This window comes from Dasypus novemcinctus, chromosome 9 (assembly GCF_030445035.2).
Source record: "Dasypus novemcinctus isolate mDasNov1 chromosome 9, mDasNov1.1.hap2, whole genome shotgun sequence".
Lineage (NCBI taxonomy): Eukaryota > Metazoa > Chordata > Mammalia > Cingulata > Dasypodidae > Dasypus > Dasypus novemcinctus.
Window position 1 is genome coordinate 97,721,578 of NC_080681.1, and position 25,269 is coordinate 97,746,846.

The 25,269-nt window shown below is 52.9% G+C and overlaps 1 protein-coding gene across 4 annotated transcripts in view; it reads left to right on the top strand.

Annotated features, from left to right (window-relative positions):
* Positions 1–25,269, top strand: part of GRIK3 (glutamate ionotropic receptor kainate type subunit 3) — a 251,307-nt gene that overhangs the window by 208,115 nt on the left and 17,923 nt on the right. For all 4 annotated transcript variants that reach the window (XM_071217537.1, XM_058303866.2, XM_058303865.1 and 1 more), the window contains 4 exons: positions 146–349; positions 15,077–15,300; positions 20,806–20,924; positions 23,208–23,425. In XM_071217537.1, coding sequence (XP_071073638.1) covers positions 146–349; positions 15,077–15,300; positions 20,806–20,924; positions 23,208–23,425 — 765 coding nt within the window. The remainder of the gene's footprint in view (positions 1–145; positions 350–15,076; positions 15,301–20,805; positions 20,925–23,207; positions 23,426–25,269) is intronic.

Genomic DNA, 25,269 nt, shown 5'->3' on the forward strand with positions numbered 1-25,269 from the left:
CTCCTGCCTGAACAGGCCATTTGTCTGCACTCCCCAAGTTTTTTAAAAAACATGACCTGAGGCCCTGGCCCAAATACTCTGTCCCCTGCCTGCCTCTACTTCATCCATTCAGCCTCCTCAGCCCCTCTCCCGTCTGTCCCCACAGGAGGAGCCCTTTGTCATGTTCCGGAAGTCCGACAGGACTCTGTACGGGAACGACCGGTTCGAGGGCTACTGCATCGACCTGCTCAAGGAACTGGCCCACATCCTGGGCTTCTCCTATGAGATCCGGCTGGTGGAGGACGGCAAGTACGGGGCACAGGACGACAAGGGCCAGTGGAACGGCATGGTCAAGGAGCTCATCGACCACGTAAGCCAGGCGGGGAGCCCGCGAGGGCCCTGGGAGGCTTGGAGAAGGCTGCTTTGCCCACTAGACTGAGGAGGGCCTGGGAACAGGGGAGAGGGAGAGTTCCCCTTGGGAGCTGAGTGGGCGAGGAGACCCCTGTGCAAAGACTTGTGCTGTAGCTCTCTGGGGGTGCAGAGCCTCTGCACCCTGTTCATGCCCCCCAACTCTCAGAGCCTCCCCTGTGTGTGCACACACCTCTGACACACAGCCGCTCCCACTGGCGTTCTGGAAGAACTTGCCTTGGAGGGTGACTTCGGTTCCTCACTGCCCTCTAATTATTTAAAGAGCTACCAAAGGATGCCCAGTCATGTGGGCAAAACATGCCACCATAGAGATAGGGACACAGAAATGGAGCGCCACTGCCTTGAGTAATTTGGGTCTGACGTGGGAGATGGGGTGGTCCGGGGAGCCAAGGGCTGGCATGAGGGATGAGCAGAGCTCAGCTGGGGCAGCGCCAAGGGGGCAGCCTCTTACCTGCCTAGGAGACGGGAATGAGGAGCTGAGGCAGGCAGACAGGCAGAGCTCTGCTGGGGAAGGGGCAGCTGGTGGGCAGGACACTGGGAGGAAGAGAGAGCAAAGCCGTGTGTGAAGGATGCCACGGCAGGGCCATCAGGAGGCCTGGGTTCAAGTCCCAGCACCTCATTCATTCACTGTGTGAGCAGGGACCCATCCCTGGACCTCTGTGAGTGGTTTCTCATCTACAAAATGGGCATGTCAATACCCTCTTCCTCAAAAGATAAGCTCCCGGCCCACAGTAAGTGCTCAGTAGGAGGGAGCCACGCGCAAGGCAGTCAACGTGGGCATCCTAGCGGTCAGGAGCCCAGGACACAGGCCGCCTGGGGGTGCGCCACCTCGGGCAAGTTCATCGACCTCACTGAGCCTCATGTTTCTCTGAAATAGGGAAAACTAGCAAGCACCGTAGCTTCTATGGTGGTTGTGCGAACTCAGCGAGGCCTCCTTGGCACAAGCTTGCCTAGCCCATGATAAGCAGGACCTGCCCTCCAGCTTGGTACTGTCAACTTTCTCCAAGCGTTTTCCATCAAAGCCCTGCTACTGAGTGTGTTAGAGACTTCTTATTCCTTCCCTCACTGACCCTCCCTACCATCCAGTGAGGGGCTGCTATTACCACTGTACAAGTCAGCCAAAGGGGTGCTGATGCAAAATGCCAGAAATGGGTTGGTTTTCATAAAGGGTATTTATTTGGGGTAGGAGCTTACAGTTACCAAGCCATAAAGTGTAAGTTACTTCCCTCACCAAAGTCTACTTTCACTTGTTGGAGCAAGATGGCTGCTGATGTCTGTGAGGGTTCAGGCTTCCTGGGTTCCTGTCTTCCCAGCTCTTTCTGTCTTTGGACTCAGATCCTCTGTTTCCTCCACAAGGTCAGCTGTAGACTATGAGGCGCTCTAGGCTTTGCCTCGCTCCACAAGGTCAGCTGTAGACTATCAGGCGAACAGCTCTGACTCTCTCCCCGGGGCTCCAGCTTCAGCATCAAAGTCCAACATCAAAATCCAATATTAAGAGCCCTCGACTCTGTTCTTTGCCGTGCCATGCCCTACTGGCACAAAAGGTTTACGTAATTCCTTAATCAAGTAAACCTGTAAAACCAATATAATCTCATATGCCCAGAGGAGATTAGTTTACAAATATAATCCAATATTTCTTTTTGGAATTCATCAATAATATCAAACTGCTACACCACCCATTTTACAGATGAGGAAACTGAGGCAGAGAGAGGCTAAAGGCCCCAGCTAGTAAGTGGCAGAGCTGGGACTCAGAGCCAGGACACGCTGCCTCCAAAGCCCTCTGTGCCACCCTCTATAACAACCATCCTGACCCAGGAGCCAGAGCAGAGCTAAGCTCCTGCAGGAGATCTTGGCAATCTCCGACTGGCAAAGCCAAAGGTGAGGGCTTATTTTCATGCCGCCTTTCCAGGGAGGGGGCAGCCAGCATGAGGGCCTCTGTCACCCCCCTACCCCTGCCTGAGGGGGCTGCCATGTGGGGACCTTGGGGAGGTGGGAGGGTGGGAAGAAGTTGGAGCTCAGAGCAAGAAGGCTCAGGCGTGAGGAGTGGATGTAGCTCAGTGGTTGAGCACCTTCTTCCCATGTATGAAGTCCTGGGGTCATTTCCCAGTACCTCCTAAATGGAGCTTCAGGCAGAGCCATCCAGGGAATTACCTTCTAGGCCCCAGGGAACCCGGCTCTCGTGAAAGTCTAGCAGAGGGGCGAACAGCCAAGAGCATGAACTCCGGCTGTGCTTGGTTCCCACTCGCCGCTTATTAGCTGAGCCAGTTTCTTAACCTCCCTTTGCCTCAGTCTCCTCTTCTGTAAAAGGGGAATGATGATAATAGGACCTACCTCAAATGGTAGTTGTGAGGCCTAAGAAAGTTCATGTACTTGCGGTACAGAAGGACCTCGTTTTATTCAAACGTAACGCATGCAAATTCAGGTGTACACAATTGGCAATCGGAAAAAAGGCAGAGAGAAATAAATTTTTTTAAAAATTATTTCTATGATTAATTTTGTTTACTTATTGTTACTAAAATGTTTATTTTCCTTATTTATAAAAAATATGTGATAGGTATGTTCATATAAGAAATACTTAAATAATGGGATTCGCTATTATGCACAATTTTCAACTCGCACAAAGGGTCTTGGGAATGTAGTGGTCACATAAAACAAGGTCCTACTGTAGATAGTCAACACCATACTGGTATTTGCTATAATTATTTTCATTTTTGTCATTAAAATTACTCCTTAGAGGCTGGGGAGGGCGATTCAGGAAGTCCCTTCATCTCCCTTAGTTCCAGTGTTCTCAACTCCACAGTGTAATAACAGCTGCCCTGCACTCTTCCCAGCGTGCTGTGAGGCTCGGAGGAGAGAACCGATGGGGAAGCAGTTTCTAGACCGTAGAATTCCTTGTAAATGGAAGGGAGTAGTGTTGTCACCACTATTAGTAATAACTGTAATTATTATGGAAATGAGACAGCAGGCCCCAGAGGCATCTCCATCTTATCTGCTCCCCTTGTGTTCTGTGAGTCTGCGGCTCTGGGTGGGTGCTGAGCCTGTCATTTACAGAGGTGGGCTGGGCAGGGCAGAGAGGGGATCACTTGGAGAGTGGAAGCCATGGGCAAAGCAAGCAGGGCCCGTGCTTGTCCTGCACCCACAGCCCCTCTGATGGCTCAAGAGCTGTTTGCAATGGGGTGTTAGCAGAAAGCCCCAGCAGCAGCCAGACCTTCCTAAGCTGGCCCTCAGCTGGGGGAAGGAGGGAGCCTCATGCATGGCCTCTGTGCAGCTGGGTGGTGCTTTGGGCAGCCCCGTATCCATCAAGGCCATGGGACCCGATGGGACATGCAGGGGACCTCGTTAAACCCGATTCCCTACAATTGATGAGCCTATTAATCCTAGCTTGGTGCCATTTTTAATAACATCATAACCATTTATTAGTGTCGTCAGATAATTAGTCTTCTCGCTCGTGGGAAGCGTGGTAAAGGCCTGGCGGTATTATTACTTCCTGATTAGTGATCTGAACGTAGGCGTAAAAATGATGGATGCCTCCTCTGCAAGAATCCGCCCCACGAGACCCATTTGGAGGCCCTGGGTGGAGCCTCTGACCAGAAGGACTTAGGACGTCCTTCCTCGACACTCTCCGCACACCCCTACCCCATGCCCTGTGACCTTGCAGGGCTGCAGGGGACAGGGCACTCGGACACACTCACCTTGGCCAAGCTGCCTCTTCCTATGGGGCCATAAAGGGGATTAGACAGACCAGTGGTGAATACCACCCATCACCCCCTCTCTCCTGCAAATTGTCACTCTCTTTTTACTGCCTAGTTTCTCTTATTTCCCCTCTTGGAAGTCTTCTGCTCATACTCATGGTTTCAATTCCCCCCACATGTGCTTTTACGACACTGGAATCTCATAGAAACAGGTTGAATTCTGGATCTAGCACATTTTAGCTGGTGATGGGAGAGTTATTGAACCTCTCTCAGCCTCCATGTCCACCTCTATGAAAGGGAACATAAAAGAAACTTCTGCCTGGGGGCTGTGGGACGATTAAATGAGACAGGGCACCAAAAATGCTCAGCAGGGGGCACGGGAGCCACCCTGCTCGCCCTCACTCTTTCCATCACTCCCTCTTGTCTGAAGGATGCACATGCTTGAACAGGATGACAGCGTGAGGGGTCCCTCAGCCACGGTCTTCCTCAGGAGTCCCCGTGGTCCAGGACCTAGACCTTGCCCTGCTGAGCCCATGGGTGCAGCCTCAGGGAACTGGCTCATATTGCTCAAACAGAGAACTGAGATATGCCAAGGCACCGCGCCCTAATCTCTACTTGGAGCATCGGTCTTTCCTGACACTGGGAGGCTCACACCTGCCATCCAGGACTTCTGTGTCCTGGTGCCAGGCACCCAGGAGCCTCCTGCAGGAGTGTGAAGGCCGAACCCCAGAGCAGACAGCCTGAAGCCGAGAGGAGGGGCTGCAGCTGGAGAAGGGGAGAGGAAAGAAGTGTGCAAGAGCCTCAGGTGCTAAACTGAGGAATTTGATCTTAATCCCAAGAACTAAGGAGCACAATTGAAAGATGTGAGGTAAAGGGATGATATTGCCAAGCTGGCACTTGAAGAGAGTCACTCTGCTGCTGGGCAAAACTGGAGGCCAGTCTGGAGGCTGCCCTGGAACTTGGGAGAAGGAGAGCGTGGTGACTTAACTCTGAGTTTCAGTGGGAGTTTCAGGTGAAAAGGAAGAGAGGATCAAGAATCAATGAAATTGGTGACTGGGTGGATAGAAGAGGGGAGGGAAGGAGAAAACTCAAGGATGGGCCACTGAATTCTAGCTTGGACAGCTGAGCAGGAGGTGTCGTCCCCAGATAAAGAGTCTCCTGGGAAAGTAGAGGATCTGGGAAAGTACTGAGATCAGGTCAGGATGGGTTGGGATTGGGGTGCCCGTGAGACACGCAGGTGAAACACCGAGTAGTAGGCTAGGAAGTGAGAGGAGAGAGCAGGGCTGGAGGCAGAGATTCCAGGTCATCAGCTCAGCATTAGGAGATGGGCATTGCTCAAGAAGAGGAGACGAGGGGTGAACTATGTGAATATGTAAGGGAGCTGAAAGGAGGAAACTGCAAGACGCCTGGGCTGGCGAGGCCAGAGCTGGAGAATCGGCACGCAGGGGGCTCACGGAAGCCCAGGAGGAGGGGCCAGCTGGGAAGGGGTGGGCTCAGAGCCACAAGCTACAGGGAGGCCGAGGCAGATGAGGACTGAACAGCATCAGGGTGACCTCCTGAGGGTACAGGGCCGGCCCCTGCGCAGCTCCTTGAGTGCTGCCAGCCTGGCCTCCTACGGCTTTGTTCTCAGAGACCCCAGAATCCCATCCTGGCTGCTCTCCCAGACCCTTGAATCAGACAGAGTGGGGGGAGTGGGGAAGCAGGAGCTTGACCTTAAGGTGATGCACAAATACCCGCTGAGCCCCAGGAAGCTGGGCCTTATTTTATCTCTAGCTTGTTATATTTCACTGTGACTGTATAGATAGCCAGCTAAGGAGGTTTCCCTGGTTCCTAGAGGGGCCTGGACTAAGAAGGAAACAAGGAGTGGTCATGGGTGGTGAGTAGCACTGCCTCAAGGTCCTCTGCCTCCTCATAACACTGGGTGCAGACCAGGGAGCGTGGCATGGCTAGAAGTGCTTCTTCCAGACAGCAAGTACCCAGATGGACCAGGCTTGACCAGTGGCCATTGCCCTAGCACCCAGCATGGGGCTGGCCACATCAAGCAGGCATCAGAATGAGGGTGTGATGAGGGCGCGGACTTGCCCACCTGACCCAGACACATGGCTGTGGGCTTCCAGCCAAAGTGTGCAAGGGCAGGGTCTGTGTCAAGGACATGTCCTCATAGCACACTCTGTGCCCCGTCTTCCAATCAGGAACCAGACCTCACTTTTGACCTTCTCTGTGTGGCCAGGGAAGGCTTCTGCCCAAATCACTGTCCTCGGGCTGGGCTGGTGCACTTCAGGGATGAGGTGCTGAGCAGGGACGCTGAGGCCAGGGCTCAGCCCATTAGGCTGGGGGACAGGGAGAGAAGGATTCTTGGGAGTACTTTGGGGCTCATTCCTCCAACAAAACTTGATTGCACCCCTACATAGTGCTAATCCTAGAGATACATCAGTGAGGGAGACAAATATAATCACTGCCTTCCTGGCATTTATATACTAGCAGAAGAGCTAGAGATGAGACAATGATTTACAAATGCAAACTCAAGCCAACTGTGAGAAGGGCACTATGGAGCAGTGCACAGGGTGATGCCAGTGTATCAGCAGGCCCTACCTTGTCTGTGGGGGGAGGCCTCGCCCCCCACCTCCAGCTCCCTTGGGTTTTTCTAGACAGGTCCTGTCTGAGCTGGTACCAGCGCCATGCCACCAGGGACCCTGGGGGTGGGGGAAGAGAACTTCCAGTGATTGGAAATGGAGCCTGTGGGGCACTCATCCCCAGGGCCCCTGGGACCATGAAGCAGGGACCTGCTCATCCTTCCTGAAAGACAGAGGCCCAGGATGGAGCCTGCTGTTCTCCCAGGCCTGGGAAGGGCACACATCCCTCCTCCCTGACAAGCAGTGAGGTAGCTCAGGAAGCTACAGGTGTTATCAGTTGTGAGTCACAGGTGTTATCAGTTGACCCATCTGTTGACACATGAATTTAGGAGCACTTGCTGCCCCTCAGGCTGCTGGTTATCAGGTTAAGGCCTTCAAGGCGCACAGTATAAGCTTGGAGGCTGGTGGGTCATTAGCAGACACCATTTGGGGCTCATGTACCCTCTTCAAAGCTGCCATGTGCTCAGCCATGCTCACTGGGGGTCCTTTCTAAACCCCGTACCTCCCCATTCATTCATTCCTCATATCTCTACTAAGGGCATGTTCCAGGAACTGAGCTGGACCTGCCAGGGCGGGGGTGCAATAGTGATAAGAAATAGGCTCAGGCCCTGCTCAGGAGTTTATCATCCACGGGGGGAGAAAGACCAAAAGGATCGGCCAGCCCCTCTGAAATCACAGCTGTGTTCACTGCTAGGAGCAACAAGTACCCTATGCTGTGGAGTAAACACCAGGGAGACCTGATTTAGTCTATTTTGTCCGTGGAAGCAATGCTTGAGCTGAGACCTAAAGGGGAAGCAGGCATTAGCTAGACAAAGAGTTTGAGGAGGAAGAGTTTGTAGCTGGTAAATACTACATGTTCAAAGGTCCTGAGGTAAAGAGTATGGTTTAGAATGTCTGAAAGAGGGCCAATGGGCAGAAAGCAGGGGGAACATGATGCCAGGCAAGGCTGGAGCAGCAGGCGGGGGCTAGCTCTGAACTTTTCCATATGGTAGCCACCATCCACATGTGGTTATTTAAATCTTAGCACAAACTAATTAAAATAAAAAATTATAGTGCTCTAATTTTATTATGTTATTTATTATTTAATTTTAATTAAGTTATGTTTAGATGTAAATAACCAATGTGGCTCGTGGTTACCATATTGGACAGAACAGATATAGAACATTTCTAGTCAATGCAGAAAGTTCTATTGCACAGCACTGGGTCAGGTGAGGCCCAGCTTGATGAGAATTTTTTATCCTAGGAGTAGTGGGAAGCCCTGGGGATGGGAAAAGATTCTAGCTGGAATAATATCACATGGGAAAAGAGTGGAAAGTGAATTGCGTGGATATCACACACCAAAGATGTGAAAGATGTGGGCAGGGACCCAGCAGAAGAGACCTAGGAATAAGCCCTCCAGGTGTGGCAGGAGTGGGACTGGTTTTCTCAGGTGGCTGTGAAAGCTGAAGCAAAGGGATCTGGGGGGAAGTATGAGCATATCAGCATGGGTGTACCTGCAGCTGTTGCTCCTGAGCCCAACCAGCCAGCCGGGGTAAGGTGTGTGCACCCAGGCTGCTGGGGAAGCCCCGGTGGCAGTCATTGTCAGAAGGCAGAGTCAAGTTTAGGTCTCCGGGAATGCAACTCTGGGCTCAGGGCAGGGCAGGGTTGAGCCCAGCCAGAAGACCTGCCCATCGGAATGGGGCAGGTGCTGGGGGTGGGCCTGCAGCAGGAGGTAGAAGGAGCTCTTTACATCCCACCCAGGCTCTAAGAGGCATGGCTTGTGTGGTAGAGTGGTAGAGCACTGGGCCTTGAGGTTTGAGTACTGACTCAGCCACTTACCAGCTTGAACAAACAAACCTCCTAGCCTCAATAAGCCACAATGAAGTGATGGTGTTTACTGCATTGTGGAGCTACCAGGAGGATTATTTAAGGCAATATATGTAGCACACTTAGCAATGCTTGGCATATAAAAAAGAGCAGTTAGTGATAGTGGTTCTTACCATTTTAACTATGGTGGCTCATGTTCTGGGTAAGCAAACAGTCCTAGGGGACCTCAATCAAGAGGCAGAGCAGAGATGGGCAATCTGGCAGAAACCATACATGGGAATTCAAGTAGGCAGCTTCCAACAGAGACCTGAATAGGCAGGGGCAAGCTGGGGTTCAGCGGTTCAAGCAGGACCCTACCCTAAGAGAAGGCTGATCACTGACAAGTTTCCAGATCTGGGACCAGGGTCTGGCAACCCTGTTCTTAGAACCTGGTAGGAGGTTACCCAAGTTTCACTCTGGAATGCCAGGCTTGGGTCTGACCAGTGGCCAGGGTGGCTCAAGACCGAGGCCCAGATCCAGAGCTGGAGCTAGGTACGTCATTCTCTGTTCCTCTGGGGATGTGGTAGAACAAGTGGAGACAAGTGGCCTCTTGCAAGGTGGAGGAGAGTGGGAGGGGCTGGAGATAGGTAGGTCCTGATGGATTCTGGAAAGCTGCTTCTGGGGACGAAAGCAGGTCCTCTGAGAGCAGGCCTGCTTGGGTCCTGAGATTTAGAAATGTCCTTGGTGAGGCGGGGTGGGGGTGGGGGGACAACAGATCAACCCTAAGATCCAAGAAGTGTCGAAAATGTCAGGGCTTTGGTTGACTTAAAGACCTGGTTACTGTAAATATGAAAGCAAAGACCAAGGAGGCTTCCTGAGCCTCAGTTTCCCTATGTAGAAAATGCAGGGTTGGAATAGATACTCTTGCAGTTCTCTCATCCAGCTCTGACAGCCTATGATTTTATGAATCATCCTCAAAGAAAATTTGCACAAGTGGGAAGATCCTGCCAAGACTGGGCCTTTCATTCTGAATAATGAACTGAAACAGCACAGGCTTGATCTGTTCCAATCTTTCAAGGGAAGTCGGACAAAATAATGCCTTTTTCAGGGAAATCGTAAGCAACAGTAAAATGTAGCATTTCCTGCTTAAACCAAAAACAAACTGGAGACCCCCAGCCTTCCTGAAGCTTGAGGGAGTACACCATCCAAGCTCCCTGTGGGGTCACTTCAGCCAGTTCTCTTGCTGCTGTAATGAGAGGGTCTCGTGGGCGACAGCTCACCCCACCCTGTTAGACCCAGGGAGCAGAAGGCTGGTGGGAGATTCTGAAGGCTCTGAGAGGGTCTGGTTGGGTGGGAGAGCCCCACCCAGACCTTTTGCCAGCCCTTGGGACACTTCGGGTGGAAAAGCGTTGCCTGCAAACTCCTGGGCCCCCAGCCACTTAACTCTCGTCCTATTTGCCATCGCAATCCATGGGACCCTAGGAAGATTCGCCACCACCAGCTTCAAGGTTCTTCTCAAGAATTCATTCCAAGCCCGGAAGGGATTTCCCAGAGACGAGTTTCAAAGGTGTTCTGAGCAATGCTAACAATTCTGGAATCAGAATAAGGCCTCCAAAACAATGTACTTGGAAGAGACAAAGCCCACACATCCTTTTCAAGAGAATATGACAGAGGACAGTGCAGGACTGAAGGGGGCCGTTCAGGGCGCCCCACCCTCGCTGCTACACCAGGAACCCTCTCTATAGCCCCTAACAGTGGGCTCACTCAACCGGATGCCCCTTGAGAGCAGGGTCTCCCCAGTCTGTGCCCTGGCCTGGTGCACAGTAGGTCTTCCACAAACGCCATGGCCAAGCTGTACCTTCCCTGAGGGTGCCCTCTCCTTTGCTTGCTTTCCTCTGACACGCCCTGAACTGAGAGGGCCCCGGGGAGCTGGGGCAGCAGCAGACGCCTGTTCCTGCTTCCTCTGCCTCAAAGCCAGGCCAGTTCCAACTCACACATTCAGGAATTTACAGGAGGAAATGCCCCTGTGAAACAGCCCTTTCTATATAAATAGGCTTCTCCTCCCTGCCTTTCCCAGGTTCTGAAGTTCACAGAATCCTTGGGCTCCAGGTGTCAAGGATCAAGTGCAAGGGCTGCTGTTAGGAGGAGGAACCTGCGGCGGGTGAGCAGCAGCAGGGCTGTGTGTTTCTCACCTCCCCTGCCCGGGGCACCTGTGGAGCCGCAGAGACGCTGCTTCCACCCAGGCCAGCCCTCCCCTCCTCCAAGTCTGACTTCAATTTGGCTGTTAGTTCTTATAGTAGGATGGATGAAGTTGAGTTCATGTTCACGGCTACCATTCAGTAAGCAACTTGAGGTACCAGGCGTTGTGCCAAGCCCCTTATGTCCTGGCCTCATTTGTTCCTCACAGCTACTCCCAAGATCAGGCCCATTTTACAGGCAAGGAAACTGAGACTCAGGGAAGTTAAATGACTAGCCTGGGTCATACAGCTGGAAAGTCCTGGCCACATGATCCCAGAGTTCATGAGCTTTCCCTTGTTGCCTCACCCCATCCCAAATGCACACACCCCTCAGAGCCTCCCATGGTCAGGTAAAGGTAGATGGAACCAGGACATGAATTCCTCTCCTGTCCCCCTCCCCTCTTGTCTCTGTGGCTGCATGCCCATTCATTCCCAGGGGCTCTGGCTTCTCTGCCCTGATCCCACAATGGAGACAGATTTTCGCTTTGAGTTTGACCATTCATTCAGCCCACCTTGGGTGAGAGGCCCCTCTTTCAGCTCTGCCAAAGGGCTGTGCCAGGTACATCTGCATACACGTATCTCATGGTCAGTGCCTTTCCTTTCACTGTATCAGCAGCGAAAGGGAATCAGCATCTATTGCACCCCTGCTTAGCTGGCTCCAGGCTAAGCGTCACACGTTCCTTGCCTCCCAGGACCCTCCCAACAGTCCAGCAGGTCTGTGTAGGGCATTACTCTGCCAAGTGTTGTCTGTTGGGTGAGGGGAGCCAGAGGCAACAGAGCTGCCCATCAGTAAGGGTGTGGTAAATAACTGCTGGAAGATGTCCCAAGAGGAATGCTATGCGGCAGTGAGAAGCAGCAATCTAGAGACTCCTACTACTAATAATAACCAGCAGCCACTGCACTTTACTCTAGGCCAGGCACTGCTGTAAGTGCTCTAAATATATTTGCTACTTTAGTCATTACAACTCCATCAGGTAGGTACCATCATCATCACTACTTTGCAAATGGGGAAACTAAGGCACAGACAGGTTAACTAACTTGGTCCAAGAACCAACCTGGAGAGACCATAAATCCAGGAGTACTGAATAGGAAAAGTAGGAAACCAAGTGAGAGCTATGTCATGCTACCATTGATGTAAATTGAAAATGGAGGTCAGCCAACTCTAGCTTGTTGGCCAACTCTGGCTGTTGTCTTTTTTTATAAATAAAGCTTTATTGGAACACAGCCCATCCATTCATGGCTTGTCTGTGGCTGCTTTCGCACTACATGCCAGTGCTGGTTGGTTATGACAGAGAGGGTACAACCACAAGGCCTGAAATATTTACTGTTTGGCCTCCTACAGAAAAAGTTTGCTGACCCCTGATTTAAAACATGCATACGAACCTATTTTGCAGGGATATGTGCCTATTTAAGTATATCCCACACCCAATAGACTCGCAGGTGGTGAGAGGGGAGTGAGGTGGGAATGAGGGAAGAAGGGAAGAGACAGACGAGAGTGCTTAGGACTGCCTGATGGTCACACAGCACCACCTGCTCTCCCTCCAGAGGCAGCGGGAATGCAGCACCACACACACACACACACACACACACACACACTCACCTCGGCCCCCCAAGGCAGACGTCCTTTTCTGCGTGTTGTGGATGGGATAACTGAGGCTCAGAGTGGTGAAGTGACTTGCCCAGTGTCACACGACAGGCCAGTGCACTTTCCACCGTGGCCCCAGGTGGCCCCAGGTGGCCCCAGGCCCTGCAGCATTAGCACCTCCACCTCCTCCATTCCCCCATTTAGACTCTCCCTCCCCATGGGAAGAGGATCCCCGAACAACAAGGAGTCTGGAAGGGAGCTTAAAGAGCCCTAAACCCGGAGTGTGGATCAGGGAGACGCAGCCAAGGAGTGCCTGTCATTCGCTGGTCCTGAGCTCGAGGTCTGCAGAGCAGGGGCGGGTAGCGAGTCTTCCTGGAAGAGGCTTACTGGCTTTCAGCTCCCCAGGAAGGGGCCAAGCTCCGCTTCTCCAGCCTGCAGCACTCCTGGATGATCCTTCCCTCAGAGCTCTGGATTCCAGGAAATGGCGGCGCAGGCCCTGAATCATCTGTGAGCTTCAGAAGAGGGGAGAGGACTGATTTGCAGACATGCAGAACTTGTTTGCATCGAGAACTCTCCTTCCTTTGACAGGCACGGTTGGGAGGCCAGGGAGGAAGGACGGGCTGCTGAGGCTTTCTGGCTCACTGCCGCCCTCCCCGCCAAGCCTGGCCAGGGCCGGGGGGATGTGTGGGCCCGCCCTTCCCTGCCCCCTTTTCCAAAGGATTCTAAGGGGGCTGAGACTGAAAACTATTGAGGAACCCGACTCTCAGCCCTTTGTTAGCTCCCGGGCTTCCCTCCAGGTGAGAGGCCTGGGCACCCCTCCGGGTGAGAGGCAGCCAAGGGTGGGGGCCCTGACCACCGTGCCAGCCGCACAGTTAGCAGAGCCACCGAGGGCAGCGTCATGCCCCATTGTTCTGGGCATAAACTGCTCAGTTCCTCCCAGGGCCTTCAAAGCCGTGGGGGTCTGACAGCTGCTGACCCATCCAGCTTCCTCGGAGCCCTTGCTCTCTACCCTCTAACCTCCCTGGGCTGCTCTCAGGTTCCCATGCTGGGATCCACCCACCCTCTGCCCTTCTCCCACTCCCTCTGGCACCCCTCTCCCAAGATTTGCCTCCTTAAGCCTTTCAATTTCAGCTCAAATGTTACTTCCTCTGGGAAGTCCTCCTTGGACCTCAGCTCCTCACTAACAGGCCTGTTCTTTCCAGTCATCGCACCCAGTGCAATCGTAATGACGAGGTTATAGGGTGGATGTTTGATTAATGCCCGTCTGTCCCCTAGACTTTAAGCTCCATAAGGGCACAAACTACGTCTGGTTGGCTCAGCACTGGGTCCCTCATGCCCAACTTAGAGCTCAAGACAGTGATTGGGGGGGGTGGGAGCTGGAACTGGACACACGCCAGTGTGGCTGCCGAGAGGCGACTTCCTTGGCAGGAGGCTCAGAGGCAGGCCCCTTGGCCAGAGGGTCTTGGTGTGGCCTTCAGGCCAGCCTTTCTTTCTGTCCTGCCCCATCTGAGCAAGGACAATAACTGGGTTCACACTTGGAGGTGACAATAGGCCCAGAAGCCCAACAGGCTGCCTCTTGGTGGGGGGGGAGGGGGAACATTACTGATGAATAAATATTTCAGAGATGGATATAGAGTTTGGGGATGGAGAAAGGATACAGTAAATCAGCCCCAACAACCCCCAACTGTGCTCGCGTGGGCAGATGAGCGCAAAGGTCACATGGTCACACATACCACACATTCAAACTGAGCTGATGGGAGCCTCACCATGGGAAAGAGTGACTGTCATGGGGGATTAGAATTGGAGGCTATCAGGGAGGGCTTCATGGAAGAAGTAGCATGTGCAAAGGAATATGGAAGGTGGTAAGAGTTAGACCAGGGGCAGAGGGCATTCCAGACTGGACACAGTGTATACAATGCGGGGAGGTAAACCAGAAGCAGTTTAATGGGGTCACACAGAGGACCAGAGCTGTGGGGTGAGGCTGGAAGGATGGAATGGGAAGGAGGGGTTTTGGATTTTTAAACCAAAAAAGCTCAGGCCACAGAGATGGCACTTTATTCCCCTCGTTAAAATTGTGATGGGCAGAAAGTTAACTTGAGAGCATTCCTAGCCGAGCACTCCTCCCCCGACCTGTCAGAGGGCTCTGGCTTTGCCTGTGCACTTTCTCCCCTGCCCTCACTTTCCAAGGACGGAAGGATGGAATTATCTTGGCCCAAGTGTTGTTGTTGTTGCTGTTGTTTTTGGGGGGTTCATGGGGGGTTCTTTTAGGATATATAGAATATCAAGAATGGGATGAAGTGGTCAAGAATAGATGGGAGAGGAAAGCAGATCTAGATGAGTTGTTGTGGATTTTGTGTCCCCTTCATGATGTTGGAGAGGTACAAATAAAGATCACAAGCTGTTTTGCAATTTTTGAAGGCTGCAGGACTATGTGTATTTGACAAGGAATCCCTTTGAGAATGGACCCCATGGGATCCAGCTTGAACAGGGTTCTATCCTCTGCATGTTCTCAAGCCCATGAGCTCTCAGAGAACGGGGGTTAGTTCTAATTCCTCGCTGTCTCCCCAGTACTCTGGGCAGGGAGGGCTGGCACGTGTTGAAATTAAAGGGTGACTAAGTGAGCTGGGCCTCAGGCAACACTGAGTCCACTCCGCCCTCATCTCCCTCCACCGAGAATGGCTGTTCTGTCCCTTGGTGGTCTAAAGCTCTGCTCGTGGTCTGTCTCTCTCATTTCAGAAGGCAGACCTGGCTGTGGCCCCCCTGACCATCACCCACATCCGCGAGAAGGCCATCGACTTCTCCAAGCCCTTCATGACCCTTGGCGTGAGCATCTTGTACCGCAAACCCAATGGCACCAACCCCAGCGTCTTCTCCTTCCTCAACCCCCTGTCCCCAGACATCTGGATGTATGTGCTCCTTGCCTACCTGGGTGTCAGCTGTGTCCTCTTCGTCATTGCCAGGTAAGGGCAATGCCTTGGCCGAGCCCTGGCTCAGCATTGGGGATTTAGGGTACCAGCCACTGCTGCGCCTGCTCCTCTCTCCCTCCGCATGCTCAGATCCTGTCATATCATGCTGGGAGCTTTCTGTGGTCCCTTGGGCTTGGATTACCCTGTCCTCACCATGGCCTGTGTCCTTGATTCTGAGATGCAGCCGCTACACTCCCATTAGCAGGCTCAGAGAGGTTAAGCCATTGTCCAAAGTGGCACCACCTCTGCCTGACTCCTGGTGCACCTGGCCCCGGTGCATTAGGTGGCCCAAGAGGTGGCTTAAAACTTGGAAAATAGACTGGGTCCATCCAATCCACAACAGCAAGGGGAGCAGTGCCCATCAGCTCACACCCATGAGCACCGGCGGGGTTCACTACATGTCTGTGAAAACATGCTAACCACATACCTGTCCATCTGGAGCTCATTCATGTTGCTCACATGAAGTGCACACTGTACACTTGTTGGTGGGTGGTAGGAGGAGGTCACTAGGGGACAGGCTTAGACAGGGTTAACAAGCACCTAGTGTTTGCTGAGCACTTACCGTTTACTGAGCAGCTAGTGGTTGCCCAGCACCAGGCTGTGCACTTTATAGCCATTATCTTATCTAATTATCACAATTCCCATGAAGAGGAGAAATCTGAGGCTCTGGAAGTCTCCATATGGTCAAGGTCATACAAGCCATATGTGGTATATCAGCATTTGAACTCAGGTCTCCAAGTGTTTTATCTGCAACCTGGACGTCCGTCCTCTGCCCCTGGCAGTGAGTTGTGCCTGCTTGGGCCAGCTCCCACATCCCTTTCATGGCTGGGCCCTCTGCCCTCTCCCTTCAGCCTCCAGCCCCAGCCCCTGCCCTGGTTCTTTTTTTCTCTAAATCCTAACAAGGGAAGAAGACAGACTTCTCTGGAGAGGCCATCTGAGATCCAAGGACCTGCTATTTCAGCCTTTTTTGGTCCTGAGCCTTTTTGAAAGCCTTTCCCCAATACCTGGTCCTTCTCTCCCTGCTCCCACACTGAGAGATACCAAAGGGAAAGATGCGAGAGCTGGCATCGTCCCGCCGGGCCAGCCTGGAGCTAGCGCAGCTGCCCTGCCTTTGTGCCCGGCAGCCCCCCTGCCATGCACAGGCCTTCGTTCTGCCTCTTGTCTCGAGTGGTCTAGCGTGCCTTGGAAAGCCAGGAGCCCCTCGCTGGTTCTCACCGAGATTTTAGCTGGCCTCTCAGCAACCCGACACCCCAGAGGCTCAAGCCTTCCCAGCTCCAGCTCTGCCCCTGGATGTGACCATCCCCCTCCAGTTCATGTCCTGTGACTGGCCAGCGCGGCCAAGCCTGCTTGCCACCCCCTCCACCCTGGCTGGGACAGTAGGGCCCCCTTGCCAAGGTTAGCCTGGGGAGACTTTCTGGAAGAGATGAGATTTCTGGAGCTATGGGAATAACATGAGACACCTGAGGAGAGAGGCGTGGGCTGGTTCACGGCCTCAGAGTACGAGTGCAGCATTGTCCTGCACTCACACAACGCAGTTCACACCCGTCTGTGGAACCCTTACAACAACCTGTGAAATGAGTGTAATTATTCCTGCTTCACAGAGACAGAAACTGGGGCTTGGAGAGGTTGTGTCATGTCCAAAGTCAAAAAGCTTTTCCTTGGCAGAGTTGGGCTTCAGACCCGTACTTGTCCGACTTTAAATCAGAGGGGCCAAACACAGGTGCCTGCAGGGGCCAGGCAGATAGCACAGGGGCGAGAAGGAGGCCAGTAGGAGGCAGTAGGGCATGGTAGGGACTGAAGCAAACTGAAGAACACACACCCTGGATAAAGGGCGTGACTGCTGCTCAGCTCCAACAGGCTGTGCTAGGCGGAAATACAGGTCCAGAGCTAATGAGATTTAGAGACACTCAGATTTTATATGACATCTTATGGTTTTTATATGAGACCATTGATTCAATTGTTTTACAACACTGTTGGGGTCAAGTCAACATGTCTATAGAGTGGACATTGCTTCTGGCCCCCACTATGTGACCTGTGCCCTTTGGCCCACTCCATGCTTGCTGCTGGAGATCCAGGTACAACTGCCCACACCCCAAGAGCTGGGGTCTGCGAAGGGCGGGCAGGACCCCAGGCCCACTCCTGGGCTTGTGCGATACCAGGGATCCAGGCAAGGAGCAAGGCCTTTCTCGGCCACCAGGGTATTCTGCTTCATGCCTGGAGACTAGAAGGGGAAAGGAAGGGAGAGAGGGCAGCGTTCTCCCCACAGTTAGCCCCTGTGGCAAGGAAGGAATCCTCAGTGTCTGACCCAGGACCCAGGGCCGAGGGCGAGCTGCCAGTCCAGCCCCCGGGGTCACATTCCAGCCAAAGCCGATGCAGATGAGCAGGGCCCTGCCCACACCACCCTCACTGGAGCTGGTACACAGCCTTCTCCCCCAGGTGAAAAACCAGCATCCCCGGGTCACCTCTACCAACTCCCATTCTATGGCAAGACTGGGAGGGCCCCTTGCAGCCCCAAGACCCACCATTACTCGAGGCCCTTTCCTTACCTACCTGGCCACCCGTGTCTTGTCTCTTCCGTGGCCCTGGGGTTTAGATGCAGCCCCAGCAGCCCATGGCCTGCAGGAGCTCAGTCGTCTGACCTCCCTGAGCAGCGCCCCACACCTGTACAACAGGCACCGTGCGCAGATCCCAGCCCGTGACAGCACGTCGTAGCCAAGATGCCCTTCCTAGAGCCTGTTGCTATTTTCATCGTAAGCAGTTCCTCCTCTGGAATTCATCCTGTTGAAATAGCATCCTTGAGCCACACTAGTGTTTCCCCAGATCGAGAAAGTCTTCGCAGCAAAGCCCTAGAGGACACGGCGCCCTTGGCGTGGATGTTTCTCTCAGCAGAGTTCACAACAGCTTAAATGCCATCAATATGGGGAATGGTTCAAACACAAAGGCGAAAGCCTATGACCTGGTCTTAAAGAAGAAGGTACACCTAGGAGAACTGATCTGGAAAGAGGTTGGTGATTTATTAAGTGAAAAACCAAGTTCTAGGACAGTGTTATGGTATGCTCTGGTATTTTTGTTTTAAAAAAACAACACATGTATTTGTGTGTGTGTGAGTGTGTCTATTCTGTGTCTGTATAATTGGCACATTAAAAAACCAAGACTCATGAGAGGTCATCAGAATCATCTCTATTTTGTCTCCCACCACAGCTTCTAATGTTACAGAGGTAGAAGTTCTCCCCTGGCCCCAGAAAAACTCTGCCAGGGCCTGGGGCATTTTGGCTAACTCCCAGATCACAGAAAGACAAAGGTCTCTCTAAATCACAAACACACTGTCTCCATCCAGAAATTAGAAGACTGAGTCTGGTCTATTAATCACCATTTGCTTCTTCATTAACAAAAAGACTTCTCCCCAGTGAAGAAGGGTGTATGTGGTCAGCCTGCCCCACTTGGGCTGGCTTCCTCTACACCCCTGTCCCTGCCCCTGCCCCCACTCCTCTGCACCCAAAGAGGAGAGAAACAGGAGGCAGAAGGGGTAGAAAGCTCGCCTGGAGCCCGCATAGAATGGCGTCCCATTCTCTGACTGGCTGAGGTTTGGGGTTGGCTCTTTGTCTCACTGGTACCTTCTGGGCTTCTCCGGAGGCTCCACAGCTCGGCCTCTCTGACCACCCCCTGGACATGAGCAGAGCCCCTTTTGGTGACCCACTCCCCACTCATCCCCATAGCCTCTCCTGTGGGAGTTCCACTGCCCTCCTAGGAGAGGAGTCAAGGTGGACCTGGGCTGGACCGGGAGACACTGTCGACCCAACACCTTAGATCTGGGGGTCGCTGGGCCTGCGGGCCAGGGCTCTGGAGCAGAGACCCCCTGCCTCCACCCGTGAAGGACGCGTCAGCACGACCCCTGCCCTCCGCTCTCCAGGCAGGCTCAGTCCACTGCATCTGCTCGTGCTGGGGGCCACACAGCAAGTCCCAGTGGTCCCCTGGAAACCCTCTCGCTAGACTTGGGGAGGGGGGGGAACGGGGACACTGACTCACAGCTCTCCAAAGGCTTTCTCCAAAAACCTCCTCCCCACAGTGTCTCATCTCCCCTCTCCTGGCTCTGTGTCTCTTCTTGTGGCATTTTAGAGCCTCTAACCAATTTGTGGCCATCTCCTTTGAAGATTCCCATCTTGGATTGAAACCTCACATTAGAATTTCATATCTGTAGGATCTTCCAACTTCATGAAAACAAATTTCTCACATGGCCATTGGTGATCAATGTATAGTTTACTACAGCTTTCAGAAGGGAGATGGGAAGAAGAACCAGAACATCACACTTAAAAAAAAAGTACCCTAGCCCATCCCACGTTCCCCAGCCCCCTGCCACCAGCCCCCGGTCCAAGCAGCCTCTCAGTCTCTCCAGTTCGAGAATTTTCTCCAGCAGTTCCAAATCTCTCCAGATCTAGTTTTCTCCCAGCTTCTTCAAACTTAAATATACTCAATAGGAACTCGTGCAGTGAACAAAAATCCCCCTGGCGAGGAAGACTCCTCATCCTTAGAAGGCAGCGGGACATTTTAAGTAACCTTTTTCTTCCTGCCGTATAGGTAATTATATATTCAGAGAGAAAAACCTGAAAAATTATATACCACGTTGTTCTCTCCAGGGGGTAAGATCATGGAATACTTTCACTTTTTATTGCATTCGCCTATACTATTTGAGTATTTTTTGAGTGTGCTTTACCTTCTCTCCATTGTTTTTTTTTTAATTGTGCAAGTAATTAAAAATCATTCTCATTTTTTAAAATTCCTATAATATATGTAAAGCAACAGGCCTTCCTGAAGTCCCTTCCGCCATTCGTATTTCCTTCCCCGGAGGTAAACTGTTATTTTTTAGATATGAATCCTTCCATATCCTTTTATATGCATTTACATAAAGAGAGACATAAATATAAAGAGAAGTATATAGCATATCTTCAGGAATCCATTTATATAAATGTGATCATATTGTTCTGACTTTTTATCACTTTTTTTTTACCAAACAGTATATGTTGAAGATCTTTTCCTATCTGTACCTCTAAAAGTACCTCATTCTCTTTTAACAACTGTGTGATATTTCAAAATATGCTCATGACATTGTTTGTTTAATCAGTCCTCTGTCGAAGGACATTTAGGTTGTTTCCAATTTTTCACTGTTACAAACAATGCTTTGGTAACACCCTCATGCACTTCTCTTTCTGTAGGAGTGTTTTTTCTAGAATGGGTAATGAGTTGCAGAGTGGCCAGGTTGAAGGGCATGTGCACTTTTCATTTTAAGTGATACTTCAGAATTACTTTTATAACCAGAAAAGGGCACTAACCATAAAGAAAAAATGACCCTGATTTCCCATTCCCTGCCCCACCAGCAGAACAATGAGGAAACTGCAGCTAAAGTGGTTGGCATACAAATGTTTGCTAAATCACAGTCTCCTGTGCCATAGACACCCTGCCTTCCCATCTCCCTGGTCTCACTGCACCCCTCTTGTGCTGCAGGTTCAGCCCTTACGAGTGGTACGACGCTCACCCCTGCAACCCTGGCTCCGAGGTGGTGGAGAACAACTTCACTTTGCTTAATAGCTTCTGGTTCGGGATGGGGTCCCTGATGCAGCAAGGTATGTGCCCGCTCCAGGGGCCTCCTCCCCCGGGGCCTCTTTTCCCAGGGCAGTCTCAGACGCTGCTGAGTGGTCAGGAATTGGAGACTGCTGGAATAGTCAGGATTGCCTGGCTGGGCCCTTGCCCCGGGTCCCAGCCTTCCACACCTGCCCAGGCTGTGCCCAGCTCCAGGTCTGAGGCTCAATCAGATGAGCCTCCCCGACTTGCGGCATGCGGGGCTCATTCCTAGCCCCTCCTGCTCCAGCTGAGGTGGACATAGAGTGTCCTGCTTGTTGGGGCCAACGCCACCGATGACCTCACCACATAGAATCTAACTGAGCAAAGTTGGGCTGGGGACGGGGAAAGACTGGAGGCAGGGAGGCCAGTGTAGGAATGAGATGACGAGGCCTGAGCTGAGGGGGTGGCCTTGGGGGTGGAGGGGCAGAGGTGGACTAAGAGAGCTGCAGGAAGCAGCATGAACAGGACTTGGTGACCACCTGGAAGGGGTCATAGCTGAGGCTGGGCCACAGCCCTAGTGCATGAGAGAAGGGAGACACAGAAAGACTCCGCTCTCTTACACCCCCTGGAGTGAGGGCCGGGTACTGCAGCCTGACTACGGATGTGACCCGCCCTTTGGAGACACCCGCAGCTGCTCCAATATCTCAGAGAGCAGAGTGCTGGCTCTAACAGCAGCCAGTGTGATGCAGAGACGCCTTGGGGCTGGAGGGCAGGCACAGGGAGGGGGTCCTGCTGACCAGGAACTGCGTGGTCATTGCCCCTGCCTGTCAAGTCACACGTCCAGAGCTCCTCTCTGCCTAGCCTCAGGGCCAACCAAAGTCTCTTCCTGTATGAGAGTCCCCCTGCGGGGCTCCTAGAGGCAAGTATATCCTTGTTCCTCTCTCCCCTGCGTGCATCCTCAGCAGGCACCCGTTGGCCAAGCCCAAATGCATGAATGCTATCATCCCAACGTGCCCTCAATGCCAACTCTACGCCAAGCCCTTGCTGGGCACTAGAGTGAAGGAGAAGGAGAGGAAAAAAGTCTGCCCCACTCCCGGGAGACCCTCGGGCACGGCAGACGCCAGGGCAGGGGCTGCGCAGACCTCACCCAGTCAAGAACTACAGCGAGGCCTTCTCTCCTGGAGAGGCACTTCTAGTCCCAAATTTGGAGCACTCTGGGGGAGGGCCAGGTGTGTTGGGGGAGGGCTGAGAAGCCTGCAGGGTCTCCAGCAGCTGGAACGTGACAGGCAGCTTTCCAGGAAGGGGACCCTTCTGTTCCTACTGCTAACGAGTGCCCTGAAGCCTCACCTTGCTTCTTGGTCCATCATCTCTGTTGGGTGACAGTTGGGAGGGACACGGAAGTCCCCAATTCAGTAATCGCTTCTCATCGTCCACCTCCTGCTGCTATTCAAAGCACTGGCCCCTGATGTATTTCCCACACGGTTTTGATTAGGAAGGAGAAAAATAGTCATATATTTGAAAAACTCTCCCTTGAGTGGTTTCTTTGAGGGAAAAAAAAATCACCGATATCAAAGCAGCCGCTTTTCAGATTGCAGGTCCAAATATGCTGGAAAGTTCAGGAGTCACTTGCTATTTAAATCTCTTGAAAGACACCTAGTTAATTACTTCAGTTAGAAGGTTTTCGTCTAAATTGTGCTCCGTGCACAAGGTCGGGAGGAAGAGTGATAGATTTCGGCAAAGAGCTTCAAAAAATGTTGATTTTCTTCTGCAAAGCGCCACATAGCAATCTTGTATTTGTATATCACCTGTATTGCCAATGCAATTTCTCCTCAAATTTTATCATTGTAGCTTCGCAGTGTTTGTGTGAGACAGGGACAGAGGAAGGGCGATTCTCCATGCTTTGCAGAGTCCCCGAGCAGGGAGGTGACTGGCACAAATCACAAAGAGTTTGGAGCAAGAGTCACTTACGGACCCAGGGGTTCAGAAGCCCAGGCGGCCCACAGCCAGGCGTCGGAGGGCAGCGCTGTGCTCGTGGGTGTTGTTCTAGAGCAGGGGCCTTACAGTGGGGTCAGAATCACCTGGACCCCTCTTAAAACCGATTGCCCAGCCCACCCCCAGCTTGCTGATTCAGCAGGTCCTGGGGTGGGGCCCGAGATGGTGCATTTCTAACAGGTTCCCAGGTGAGGCTGGCCCTGCTGGTTTAGGGACCACACTTTTGAGGGTGGCCCTTCTAGGGAAAAGGTCTCAGCTTTTATGAGATCATCAGTGGCCTCCACGACCCAGCAGGCTTCAAGAAGTCCTGGTCCAGATGCAGGAAGGGACAGCCTTTCTCCTCCCTCCCCCAGGGTCTGAGCTGATGCCCAAAGCCCTGTCCACACGCATCATTGGTGGCATCTGGTGGTTCTTCACGCTCATCATCATCTCCTCCTACACGGCCAACCTGGCTGCCTTTCTGACCGTGGAACGGATGGAATCGCCCATCGACTCCGCCGACGACCTGGCCAAGCAAACCAAAATCGAGTATGGGGCTGTCAAGGACGGGGCCACCATGACCTTCTTCAAGGTGAGGCCCCCTCCCTCCCATCGCAGCCTCGCGGGCTGGCCCTCCCCGGACCCTTTGCTGAGCGGAAGAGGAAAGGTCTCTCTCTTTCCCCGACCACATAGAGCCAATGGGCCAGAAATGCCCAGGGCTCAGCTCCTTTCAGTTTGGGATCGGTTGACTTTGGGGAGCTGTGGTGATATGGGCCACGTGGCTTGGTCACAGCACAGAACCTAGAAATTTTCACACCTGGGACAAGTAGTGTCAATGTGCTCAGTTTCCTTCAATAATCAGAGGACGGTTGGAGGAGGAGGGACGGGACGAGTGGCCCAGACACACACAGGCCCTGGGGCTGGTGGACTCCCTGCCCTTGGCATCACCTATCGCAAGGGTAGGGAGTGACCCCTGCACTGCCTCTGCAGGCAGCAGGGGGCACAGCCTCTAAGAAAGGGCCTACAGTTCAACAAGTGTTCACCAACATGCCTTAGTGCTGGTGTCTTCAGAGAAAGCGCCTGTCCCCTTCCCAAGCTCTAGTGGTATCTGACCATAACTTTGTTGCTCATTCCTGCTTTGTAAGGTGTCAGCTTAGCTCCCCAAAGGCTTTTCACCTTCTGGCCCAGAGCAGCTAAAGTTCAGGAGACTCTGGCTGGGCCTGAGAAGCAGTAGCTACAAATGTTCTTCCAGAAATTAAAATAATAATATCAATAGCTACCATTACTGAGCGCTTGTGGGGGGCCCGGCACTGAACTAAACGCTTGGCCTCATTTCACCGGCATGACACATCCTGCGAGGGCAGTAATGCGATGATTTCCATTTTACACATGTGGAAACCCGTGCTCAGGGGGTTAAGCGGCACAGTCCAAGGCCTCGCAGCTGAGCGGGGTCTTGACCCAGGTCTGCCTTTCTCTGAAGCGCAGGTTCTGGGCCAGTGGTTCTCAGACTTGAGGGCACTTGAGGACTCCTTAAGCCACAGACCCCGGAGCTCACCCTTCAAGTTTTGGAGTCAGCAGATCTGGGGTGGGGCCCAAGAATGTGCATTTGTAGGAAGTTCCCAGCTGGGGCTGAGGTGCTGGCCTGGGGCCCACACGTGGAGGACCACTGCTCTTGTTATTCTCCGAAATGATCAAGATTTGAGCACTCAGTCATTTCTTTGTTTAAATATTAACCAAATGCTCAGTAGGTCTTTTCTCCGTATTCTGGCTCCCCATCCCACCAGCAGCCCTCGCCTCCTCCCACGCTACGCCCCTGCGTGTGGATGGAGCCCCAGGGGGCCTGAGTGAGGAGGGAAGGAAGGGGCCGGGGGTGGGAAGGCTGCCCACCCCGGGGCAGGAAGCGCCCTCCCCTGCCCGGTCTCCCCCACATCCCTCCCTGCGGGGGGGAGCCCAGGCTGAGTGAAGAGAGAGGAAGGGAGCTCCCCTCTGGCGTGGCGCTGCCACCCGAGAAGCCGTGAACATGGCCGTCCTAAAAGGTCGCTACCGTGTATTTCAGAGCGAGGGAAAACAAACGCTTTGTTGTAATCGTGTTACCGCCATGTGGGACTCCGTGTGTACGTGAGTGTGAGCAAGTATGCAGGGGGTCGTACACACGCATGGCTGCCTCTGTGTGCGTGCGGCGGTTGTAATGCAGGCAAATGTCCATGACATTTGCGTGGCCATGACAAGAGTCTGCTGTGAGGTGTGGGCGTCTGTTTGGGCGTGAGCATCTGCCTGTCTGCATGTGTCACGTGTGTGCGTGCTGGTGAACATAGAAGCGCGTGCATCTCTGGGTTGGGTCATGTGCCTGTTGGCGAATGCAGGAATGTGGCAGGGTTTACGTGTGCACCTGTGTAGAGATTGCTCGTGTGTGCCTGGATGAGCGTGTTTGCGTGT